At 40.7% G+C, this 12,808-nt stretch overlaps 1 protein-coding gene across 1 annotated transcript in view; it reads left to right on the top strand.

Annotated features, from left to right (window-relative positions):
• The window catches only part of LOC106606155 (CUB and sushi domain-containing protein 3), a 492,730-nt gene that overhangs the window by 65,554 nt on the left and 414,368 nt on the right, over positions 1 to 12,808 (top strand). Inside the window, 1 exon segment of the mRNA XM_045717778.1 lies at positions 11,026 to 11,220. Coding sequence (XP_045573734.1) covers positions 11,026 to 11,220 — 195 coding nt within the window.

The following is a 12,808-nucleotide window of genomic DNA, read 5'->3' as shown; positions in this document are numbered from 1 at the left end:
GGGCTATATAAATACATTTGATTTGATTTTGATTTATTGATTCAGTATTTTACATACAGGACTCATATCACTGTATTGATTCAGTATTTTACATACAGGACTCATATCACTGTATTGATTCAGTATTTTACATACAGGACTCATATTACTGTATTGATTCAGTATTTTACATACAGGACTCATATCACTGTATTGATTCAGTATTTTACATACAGGACTCATATCACTGTATTGATTCAGTATTTTACATACAGGACTCATATTACTGTACTGATTCAGTATTTTACATACAGGACTCATATCACTGTATTGATTCAGTATTTTACATACAGGACTCATATTACTGTATTGATTCAGTATTTTACATACAGGACTCATATTACTGTATTGATTCAGTATTTTACATACAGGACTCATATTACTGTACTGATTCAGTATTTTACATACAGGACTCATATTACTGTACTGATTCAGTATTTTACATACAGGACTCATATTACTGTATTGATTCAGTATTTTACATACAGGACTCATATCACTGTATTGATTCAGTATTTTACATACAGGACTCATATTACTGTATTGATTCAGTATTTTACATACAGGACTCATATTACTGTATTGATTCAGTATTTTACATACAGGACTCATATTACTGTATTGATTCAGTATTTTAACATGTTTTTAAATATTGATATCACAAATGTATAATATTCACAGTTAAATTGTTTTAAAGTAGTTATTTGTTACATGTGACTGTGTAAAACCTAGCAGTACTACTGATTTCTGTGAGAGTGAGGCAGATATATAGTATTACTGTGTAAAACTTAGCAGTATTACTGATTTCTCTGAGAGTGAAGCAGATATATAGTATTACTGTGTAAAACCTAGCAGTACTACTGATTTCTCTGAGAGTGAGGGGAGATATATAGTATTACTGTGTAAAACCTAGCAGTACTACTGATTTCTCTGAGAGTGAGGCAGATATATATTATTACTGTGTAAAACCTAGCAGTACTACTGATTTCTCTGAGAGTGAGGGGAGATATATAGTATTACTGTGTAAAACCTAGCAGTACTACTGATTTCTCTGAGAGTGAGGCAGATATATATTATTACTGTATAAAACCTAGCAGTACTACTGATTTCTCTGAGAGTGAGGGGGGATATATAGTATTACTGTGTAAAACCTAGCAGTACTACTGATTTCTCTGAGAGTGAAGGGGATATATAACGTTTCGCAAACAAAACATGATTATTTGTCTCTCTGAAATGAAACCATCAAGTGATCAGATTTTAAACAAATACACGTCTGTCATTGAACAACCCCAATGCCACGATTCGCTAGTGAGAAAACACACCAATCTCTTTCATAATAAACGCCAATTTCCCGAACATTTCTGAAAGTGGATATATAGCGTTTTTTTTTTAAATTAAACTCTTCAATTCCAAACTGCAGGTAAATATTTATCTTCTTTTGTAGCTAAATGAAAGGAGAACATCCATTTAGTTTTACTCTGCAGTGTTGACCAGAAGCATTATGAGGTCACCTGCTGCTGGACTGAGCATGGAATCGACCTGATTTTCTGAATGGGTTATACTTCCTGTTTGTCATGAAACTTAGCCCCACACCTAGAGTTATAATGAGTGTTAATATGCGTTTGTTTCAAGCTTGACGAACATTGCGACTGAAACTTTTTCAGCTTAACTTTAGTCTACCTTGCCCCCCCTCTAACAGGCCATGTTTGGAATTCATTCTGTTGGCAAATATAGGAATTTATCAGAAAGAAATGCATCAAATTGTTCTTTAACATACAGTGGGGGGAAAAAAGTATTTAGTCAGCCACCAATTGTGCAAGTTCTCCCACTTGAAAAGATGAGAGAGGCCTGTAATTTTCATCATAGGTATACGTCAACTATGACAGACAAAATTAGAAGAAAAAAAATCCAGAAAATCACATTGTAGGATTTTTAATGAATTTATTTGCAAATTATGGTGGAAAATAAGTATTTTGTCACCTACAAATAAGCAAGATTTCTGGCTCTCACAGACCTGTAACTTCTTCTTTAAGAGGCTCCTCTGTCCTCCACTCGTTACCTGTATTAATGGCACCTGTTTGAACTTGTTATCAGTATAAAAGACACCTGTCCACAACCTCAAACAGTCACACTCCAAACTCCACTATGGCCAAGACCAAAGAGCTGTCAAAGGACACCAGAAACAAAATTGTAGACCTGCACCAGGCTGGGAAGACTGAATCTGCAATAGGTAAGCAGCTTGGTTTGAAGAAATCAACTGTGGGAGCAATTATTAGGAAATGGAAGACATACAAGACCACTGATAATCTCCCTCGATCTGGGGCTCCACGCAAGATCTCACCCCTTGGGGTCAAAATGATCACAAGAACAGTGAGCAAAAATCCCAGAACCACACGGGGGGACCTAGTGAATGACCTGCAGAGAGCTGGGACCAAAGTAACAAAGCCTACCATCAGTAACACACTACGCCGCCAGGGACTCAAATCCTGCAGTGCCAGACGTGTCCCCCTGCTTAAGCCAGTACATGTCCAGGCCCGTCTGAAGTTTGCTAGAGAGCATTTGGATGATCCAGAAGAGGATTGGGAGAATGTCATATGGTCAGATGAAACCAAAATATAACTTTTTGGTAAAAACCCAACTCGTAGTGTTTGGAGGACAAAGAATGTTGAGTTGCATCCAAAGAACACCATACCTACTGTGAAGCATGGGGGTGGAAACATCATGCTTTGGGGCTGTTTTTCTGCAAAGGGACCAGGACAACTGATCTGTGTAAAGGAAAGAATGAATGGGGCCATGTATTGTGAGATTTTGAGTGAAAACCTCCTTCCATCAGCAAGGTCATTGAAGATGAAACGTGGCTGGGTCTTTCAGCATGACAATGATCCCAAACACACCGCCCGGGCAACGAAGGAGTGACTTCGTAAGAAGCATTTCAAGGTCCTGGAGTGGCCTAGCCAGTCTCCAGATCTCAACCCCATAGAAAATCTTTGGAGGGAGTTGAAATTCCGTGTTGCCCAGCGACAGCCCCAAAACATCACTGCTCTAGAGGAGGTCTGCATGGAGGAATGGGCCAAAATACCAGCAACAGTGTGTGAAAACCTTGTGAAGACTTACAGAAAACATTTGACCTGTGTCATTGCCAACAAAGGGTATATAACAAAGTATTGAGATAAACTTTTGTTATTGACCAAATACTTATTTTCCACCTATGCAAATAAATTCATTAAAAATCCTACAATGTGATTTTCTGGATTTTTTTCCCCTCATTTTGTCTGTCATAGTTGAAGTGTACCTATGATGAAAATTACAGGCCTCTCTCATCTTTTTAAGTGGGAGAACTTGCACAATTGGTGGCTGACTAAATACTTTTTCCCCACTGTGTTGTCTATCCGTTCATTCTTAGACTCTGTCACCATATAATGTATTTCAATACACCAAAGGTAATACACCAAAGGTAGAGTCAGAACTGTTATAATTTTAGCAAAATGCCTCCATTGCTTTAAACCTGAACCCTGACCAACCAGTAAATCATGGTTCCTCTTCGGTTTAATGGGAATGGCCGGGCCAGGATTACAGAACTATTCCTTACGACCAATTCCTTTCTCTATTGTAGCTATATACTGTAGCTAACTTTGAAAAGAGGTTTGAGAAGCTGGCGTGGGGTGGGGTGACATATGCTTGATGCAACATTTCATTCAGATTCTGATGCTAACATATTGTGCAGCAGACAGGGGTTTAGAAATGTATTTCCTCACCTGCCTATTTGTTGCTCGTTGTTGGCCACTTGACATTGAGCATGTGCTTGTTATTGAAGAGATTCTCTATTCTGTAGTGAATATTCTGTAATAGAATACTCTATTCTGTAGTGAATATTCTGTAATAGAATACTCTATTCTGGAGTGAATATTCTGTAATAGAATACTCTATTCTGTAGTGAATATTCTGTAATAGAATACTCTATATTCTGTAATAGAATACTCTATAGTGAATACTCTATAGTGAATACTCTACAGAATACTCTGTAGTGAATATTCTGTAATAGAATACTCTATTCTGTAGTGAATATTCTGTAATAGAATACTCTATTCTGTAGTGAATATTCTGTAATAGAATACTCTATTCTGTAGTGAATATTCTGTATTAGAATACTCTATTCTGTAGTGAATATTCTGTTATAGAATACTCTATTCTGTAGTGAATATTCTGTAATAGAATACTCTACTCTGTAGTGAATATTCTGTAATAAAATACTCTATATTCTGTAATAGAATACTCTATAGTGAATATTCTATAGTGAATACTCTACAGAATACTCTGTAGTGAATATTCTGTAATAGAATACTCTATTCTGTAGTGAACTGAATATGAAATGTTGCTTTCTCTTCTAATATGTAAAGAGCTATTTTCAAATGGATTTGTAAACATTGTGATATGCTGTGAAATGGTTTTGAGGTGCACATTAACAGTTATACTGTATTGAACCATCCAGTTCATTTTCCAAACAAATCCACCTGATGATTATAGCTCCACCATTAATCCCTCTGCTGGTTATCATCTGATGATTATAGCTCCACCATTAATCCCTCTGCTGGTTATCATCTGATGATTATAGCTCCACCATTAATCCCTCTGCTGGTTACCATCTGATGATTATAGCTCCTCCATTAATCCCTCTGCTGGTTATCATCTGATGATTATAGCTCCTCCATTAATCCCTCTGCTGGTTATCATCTGATGATTATAGCTCCACCATTAATCCCTCTGCTGGTTATCATCTGATGATTATAGCTCCACCATTAATCCCTCTGCTGGTTATCATCTGATGATTATAGCTCCTCCATTAATCCCTCTGCTGGTTATCATCTGATGATTATAGCTCCACCATTAATCCCTCTGCTGGTTATCATCTGATGATTATAGCTCCACCATTAATCCCTCTGCTGGTTATCATCTGATGATTATAGCTCCACCATTAATCCCTCTGCTGGTTACCATCTGATGATTATAGCTCCTCCATTAATCCCTCTGCTGGTTATCATCTGATGATTATAGCTCCTCCATTAATCCCTCTGTCTGTTATCATCTGTTATCAGATCATACTCGTGGACGTGAACGTGGCAGAAATCCAATCCAATTAAAACTCAGAGACGTAAACATAGACAATACACATATGTAATCTCTGGTGGCAGACAGTCCAGATAGCTAGTGCACACAAGATTCGGTTCTGTTTTTTTGGGGGGGGAGATTTATTGATACGATACAGAAATGTGTCCCGTCCCCCCCCCTTTTCCGAGATAAACACACAGAAGCTCCCAGAAGGCTGGAGAGTCTGGTAAATACATTCCCTGTATACAAATGAAGTGTGAGAACTGTGAGTGGTTACGGTGAACGAGCAGTGTGGAAAGTATATGACCGTTTCTTGTTTCTGCCGGTAAACTTTATGATTAGGTTTTCAATGTGTTCTTCACAGACAGCAGTTTCACTCTTAAGAGGAAATGTGGGTCTAGGTTCGTGTCCCAAATGACACTATATTCCCTATGTAGTGTGCACTGCTATTAACCAGATCTCTATTGACCCTGGTCAAAAGTAGTGCCCTACATTGGGGGATAGGGGGCCATTTGGGATGCAGACCCGCCAGTCTGGTTCCAGAATAATTAGCTGAAAGCCAGATGGTAAACAAACACGACAATAATAGTATATACATCCGACTGCAATATGTTTTCTATCAAACTGCTTGACAGAATAAGTCATTGTGATTTTCATCACATAGCAGTTATGTACGTCTGTTGTTGTTTTACCTGATGTATGGGATTATTAAAGTCATTCACACTGATTGGTATTCAACATATTCCACTCTGTCCTCAGTAGCAGTACATAGACAATCATTTCAAAACAATACAACAACACATTTGAAAAAAAATATATATATATTTCACCTTTATTTAACCAGGTGGGCTAGTTGAGAACAAGTTCTCATTTACAACTGCGACCTGGCCAAGAATAAAGCAAAGCAGTGCGACACAACAAACAACAAACAACAACACAGAGTTACACATGGAATAAACAAAACGTACAGTCAATAACACAATAGAAAAAAAAAAGTATATTTACAGTGAGTGGAAATGGCGTGAGGTTTCAACTGTTCTGCCTGCGGCTATGGAGCCCTGACCAGTTCACAGGCTACCTGATGTATGTCATTATTATATTAATTCACAGTGCATTGACATTCAACATATTCTCCTCTGTCTTCAGTAGCAGTACATAGACATTCATTTAAAAAAAAAACATTATAACAACACAAATCCAACTTTTGTGAGTGGTTTAATTGAACGAACATAGACGTGTCCATATCGGGCAGGTGTGTCAGAAGATTACTCTAACCATTGGATCTGAGTGTCGGTGTTAAACCAGTGGTTACCTTTACTGAGAGGTATATGGCTTTAACAGTTTAACATCACCAATATACACTGAGTGTACAAAACATTAACAACACATTCCTAATATTAAGAGAGCAAACATTAATAATATCAATCAATCAATCAAATGTATTTATAAAGCCCTTCTTACATCAGCTGATGTCACAAAGTGCTGTACAGAAACCCAGCCTAAAACCCCAAACAGCAAGCAATGCAGGCGTAGAAGCACGGTGGCTAGGAAAAACTGCCTAGAAAGGCAGGAACCTAGGAAGAAACCTAGAGAGGAACCAGGCTCTGAGGGGTGGCCAGTCCTCTTCTGGCTGGGTCGGGTGGAGATTATAACAGAACATGGCCAAGATGTTCAAATGTTTATAGATGACCAGCAGGGTCAAATAATAATAAGCACAGTGGTTGTAGAGGGTGCAACAGGTCAGCACCTCAGGAGTAAATGTCAGTTGGCTTTTCATAGCCGATCATTCAGAGTTAGAGACAGCAGGTGCGGTAGAGAGAGCGAGTCGAAAACAGCAGGTCCGGGACAAGGTAGCACGTCCGGTGAACAGGTCAGAGTTCTGTAGCCACAGGCAGAACAGTTGAAACTGGAGCAGCAGCACGGCCAGGTGGACTGGGGACAGCAAGAAGTCATCAGGCCAGGTAGTCCTGAGGTGTGGTCCCAGGGCTCAGGTCCTCTGGGCGGGGAAGGGAGGGAGAGAGAATTAGAGGGAGCTTAAATTCACACAGGACACCGAATAAGACAGGAGAAATACTCCAGATATAACAGACTGACCCTAGCCCCACGACACATAAACTATTGCAGCATATATACTGGAGGCTGAGACAGGAGGGGTCAGGAGACACTGTGGCCCCATCCGATGATACCCCCCGGACAGGGCCAAACAGGCAAGATATAACCCCACCCACTTTGCCAAAGCACAGCCCCCACACCACTAGAGGGATATCTTCAACCACCAACTTACCATCCTGAGACAAGGCCAAGTATAGCCCACAAAGATCTCTGCCATGGCACAAACCCGAGGGGGCACCAACCCGGACAGGAAGATCACATCAGTGACTCAACCCAGTCAAGTGACGCATCCCTCCTAGGGACGGCATGGAAGAGCACTAGAAACCAGTGACTCAGCCCCTGTAATAGGGTTAGAGGCAGAGAATCCCAGTGGAGAGAGGGGAACCGGCCAGGCAGAGACAACAAGGGCGGTTCGTTGCTCCAGTGCCTTTCCGTTCACCTTCACACTCCTGGGCCAGACTACACTCAATCATAGGACCTACTGAAGAGATGAGTCTTCAATAAAGACTTAAAGGTCGAGACCGAGTCTGCGTTTCTCACATGAATAGGCAGACCATTCCATAAAAATGGAGCTCTATAGGAGAAAGCCCTGCCTCCAGCTGTTTGCTTAGAAATTCTAGGGGCAGTAAGGAAGCCTGCGTCTTGTGACTGTAGCATACGTGTAGGTATGTACGGCAGGACCAAATCGGAGAGATAGGAGGAAGCCCATGTAATGCGTTGTAGGTTAGTAGTAAAACCTTGAAATCAGTCCTTGCCATAACAGGAAGCCAGTGGAGAGAGGCTAGCACTGGAGGAATATGATAAAAAATGTTGGTTCTAGTCAAGACTCTAGCAGCCGTGTTCAGCACTAACTGAAGTTTATTTAGTGCCTTATCCAGGTAGCCGGAAAGTAGAGCATTGCAGTAGTCTAGAAGGGACAAAAGCATGGATAAGCTTTTCTGCATCATTTTTGGACAAAAAGTTTCAGATTTTTACAAAGATGGAAAAAAGCTGTCCTTCAAATATACTTGATATTTTCGTCAAAAGAGAGATCAGGGTCCAGATTAATGCCGAGATCCTTCACAGTTTTATTTGAGACGACCGTACAACCATCAAGATGAATTGTCAGATCCAACAGAAGATCTCTTTGTTTCTTGGGACCTAGAACAAGCATCTCTGTTTTGTCCGAGTTTAAAAGTAAAACATTTGCCGCCATCCACTTCCTTATGTCTGAAACACAGGCTTCCAGGGAGGGTAATTTTGGGGCTTCACCATGTTTCAGAGAAATGTACAGCTGTGTGTCGTCCGCATAGCAGTGAAAGTTAACATTATGTTTCTGAATGACATTAACAAGAGGTAGAATATATAGTGAAAAGAATACTGGTCCTAAAACGGAGTTTACAGGAACACTGGAGTTTACAGTTGATTTGTCAGAAGACAAACCATCCACAGAGACAAACTGATATCTTTCTGACAGATAAGATATAAACCAGGCCAGAACTTGTCCGTGTAGACCAATTAGTGTTTCCAATCTCTCCAAAAGAATGTAGTGGTCGATGGTGTCAAAAGCAGCACTAAGGTCTATGAGCACGAGGACAGATGCAGAGCCTTGGTCTGCATGTCAATCTCTCCTGTCTCAAAGTGGATGAGAGATTGACTTCATCACTACTTGTATTTATGAGAGGTATTGACATATTGAAAGCACCGAGCTGCCTGTTTAAACGACTACCACACAGGTTGGACACCCCATTCATACCCCACAAGACATGCCACCAGAGGTCTCTTCACAGTCCCCAAGTCCAGAACAGACTATGGGAGGTGCACAGTACTACATAGAGCCATGACTACATGGAACTCTATTCCAGATCAGATACCTGAGGCAGGCAGTAGAATCAGATTTAAAAAACTGATTAAAAATACACCTTATGGAACAGCGGGGACTGTGAAGAGACAGAAACATAGGCCAAGACACATGCATACACACACACGATAACAATCACACTATACACATATGTAAACATGGATTTTGTGATGTAGATATGTGGTAGTGGAGTAGAGGCCTGAGGGCATACACCTAATGTGTTGTGAAATCTGTTATACAATTATACAACAATACATTCATAACTGCCTTCATCTTGCTGGATCCCAGGTAGAGTAGCTGCTGCCTTGGCAGGAACTAATGGGGATCCATAATAAACCCCAGGAAGAGTAGCTGCTGCCTTGGCAGGAACTAATGGGGATCCATAATAAACCCCAGGAAGAGTAGCTGCTGCCTTGACAGGAACTAATGGGGATCCATAATAAACCCCCAGGAAGAGTAGCTGCTGCCTTGGCAGGAACTAATGGGGACCCATAATATACCCCAGGAAGAGTAGCTGCTGCCTTGACAGGAACTAATGGGGATCCATAATAAACCCCATGAAGAGTAGCTGCTGCCTTGGCAGGAAATAATGGGGATCCATAATAAACCCCAGGAAGAGTAGCTGCTGCCTTGGCAGGAACTAATGGGGATCCATAATAAACCCCCAGGAAGAGTAACTGCTGCCTTGGCAGGAAATAATGGGGATCCATAATAAATACAAATACAGTTGTGTCAAGTTGGCTGGATGTCCTTTGGGTGGTGGACCATTCTTCATACACACAGGAAAATATTGAGCGTGAAAAAACCCAGCAGCGTTTCAGTTCTTGACACAAACCGGTGCGCATGGCATCTACTAACATACCCCGTTCAAAGACTATTAAATCTTTTGTCTTGCTCGTTCACCACAAATCCTTCTTTAACCTGTCTCCTCCCCTTCACCTACACTGATTGAAGTGGATTTAGTGACATTCTCTCTGTCCTGTGTTCCAGAGTTAAGGAGCGGTGTCTGTGGTAACATTCTGTCTGTGTTCCAGAGTTAAGGAGCGGTGTCTGTGGTAACATTCTGTCTGTGTTCCAGAGTTAAGGAGCAGTGTTCTGTGGTAACATTCTGTCTGTGTTCCAGAGTTAAGGAGCAGTGTTCTGTGGTAACATTCTGTCTGTGTTCCAGAGTTAAGGAGCGGTGTTCTGTGGTAACATTCTGTCTGTGTTCCAGAGTTAAGGAGCAGTGTTCTGTGGTAACATTCTGTCTGTGTTCCAGAGTTAAGGAGCAGTGTTCTGTGGTAACATTCTGTCTGTGTTCCAGAGTTAAGGAGCAGTGTTCTGTGGTAACATTCTCTCTGTGTTCCAGAGTTAAGGAGCGGTGTTCTGTGGTAACATTCTCTCTGTGTTCCAGAGTTAAGGAGCAGTGTTCTGTGGTAACATTCTGTCTGTGTTCCAGAGTTAAGGAGCGGTGTTCTGTGGTAACATTCTGTCTGTGTTCCAGCGTTAAGGAGCAGTGTTCTGTGGTAACATTCTGTCTGTGTTCCAGAGTTAAGGAGCGGTGTTCTGTGGTAACATTCTGTCTGTGTTCCAGAGTTAAGGAGCAGTGTTCTGTGGTAATATTCTGTATGTGTTCCAGAGTTAAGGAGCAGTGTCTGTGATAACCTGTGTTCCAGAGTTAAGGAGCAGTGTTCTGTGGTAACATTCTGTCTGTGTTCCAGCGTTAAGGAGCAGTGTTCTGTGGTAACATTCTGTCTGTGTTCCAGCGTTAAGGAGCAGTGTTCTGTGGTAACATTCTCTCTGTGTTCCAGAGTTAAGGAGCAGTGTTCTGTGGTAACATTCTCTCTGTGTTCCAGAGTTAAGGAGCAGTGTTCTGTGGTAACATTCTGTCTGTGTTCCAGAGTTAAGGAGCGGTGTCTGTGGTAACATTCTCTCTGTCTGTGTTCCAGAGTTAAGGAGCAGCGCCTGCGGGAACCCTGGTGTTCCACCTAAAGGCATCCTAAACGGAACACAGTTCAACATCGGGAACACGATCCGCTACAGGTGTGTGACGGGCTACGTGTTGGACGGTCACTCACTCCTTACCTGTGTCCTCAACACAGGCAATATGGCCGTCTGGGACTTCCCTGTCCCCATCTGCAGAGGTGAGACTGGCTTTAATAACATGGAGTTCGTGTGTCCCCAATGGCACCCTATTCCCTACATAGTGAAATACTTACATTTACATTTACGTCATTTAGCAGACGCTCTTATCCAGAGCGACTTACAAATACTTGGTCTTAAGTACTGCACTGTAAAGGGAATAAGGTGAAATTTGGGACTCAAGACATGATGGGATTGGCCCATGGGCTTTTCCTTCTTTCTTGATTGGCTCTTGAATCAAGTCCAATCTAGTTTTCGATTTGTCTTGTTTGACGTTGTGGCAATACACTATTGAATCTTGGTTGTTCCACAGAAAATATAATGTTCTCTAATACTGTCCCTGTACTCTGGTCGCTTTGCAATCTGATTTCCTGTTTATCTGTAAAGAGCCACTGGCTTTGATCCTTGTGGTTCTGAATTGACTTTGGTTGGAATTCAATCATAGAAGAATGCAATGTGTTTTCTCTCAGGGTATTTACCTAGACTATATCTGAGGTGACTACCACCTCATGGCTGACACCAGCAGCGGTGTAAAACTACCTTAAGTGGAAATACTTTAAAGTACTACTTAAGTAGTTTTAATGGGGTATTTGTACTTTACTTTACTATTTATATTTTTGGCAACTTTTACCTCACTACATTCCTAAAGAAAATAAAATACTTTTTACTCCATACATTTTCTCTGACAGCCAAAAGTACTTGTTACATTTTGACAGGAAAATGGTCCAATTTACACACTTATCAAGAGAACATCCCTGGTCCATCCCTACTGCCTCAGATCTGGCAAACTCACTAAACACAAATGCTTAGTTTGTAAATGATGTCTGAGTGTTGGGAGTGTGCCCCTGGCTATCCGTCAATAAAAAGAAATCGAAAATTGTACCGTCTGGTTTGCTTAATTTAAAGGAATTTGGAATGATTTATACTTTTACTGTTACATTTGATACTTAAGTATATTTTAGCAATTCCTTTTAACTTTTAATACTTAATAAGTATATTTAAAACCAAATACTTTTAGACTTTTACTCAAGTAGTATTTTACTGGGTGACTTGCAATTTTACTTGAGTCATTTTCTCAAGTATGACAATCGAATACTTTTTCCACCACTGAGTATGGCCTATGTGCATCCCAAACGACACTCTATTCCCTATTTAGTGCACTACTTTTCACCAGGGCCCATAGGGTTGAAAGTAGTGCCCTATTTAGGGAATAAGGTGCCCTTTGGGACACGGACACTACCCTATGCACTTAAAGATGCAGGTTATACAGGTGGCTACAGGAACAGATTGTAATAGTCATCATAGATACTCATTTTTTTATGGGGAAATTACATTTCTCCATGTAGAAAGGTTCACCTATCTATCCCCCTAACGAATAGTTCCAAGATAGGACTGTTATCTCGATCAGTCCACAAGTATACAGTGGTAGCCTGCTACCATCATGTTGATATGATCGACAGCAGTTCACTGCAGGAGGCAGTACTACATGGACTCTCCCAACTCATGATCTATCAATCACTTATTCTGCACTAATGTATTATAACAACATCCTAGGTCCTAGGATATTTACTGACCAAATTCCCTTTCACT

Source organism: Salmo salar, chromosome ssa05, assembly GCF_905237065.1.
Source record: "Salmo salar chromosome ssa05, Ssal_v3.1, whole genome shotgun sequence".
NCBI lineage: Eukaryota > Metazoa > Chordata > Actinopteri > Salmoniformes > Salmonidae > Salmo > Salmo salar.
The sequence above is the reverse complement of the archived record's forward strand: the minus strand, read 5'-3'. Positions and strand labels throughout refer to the sequence as shown.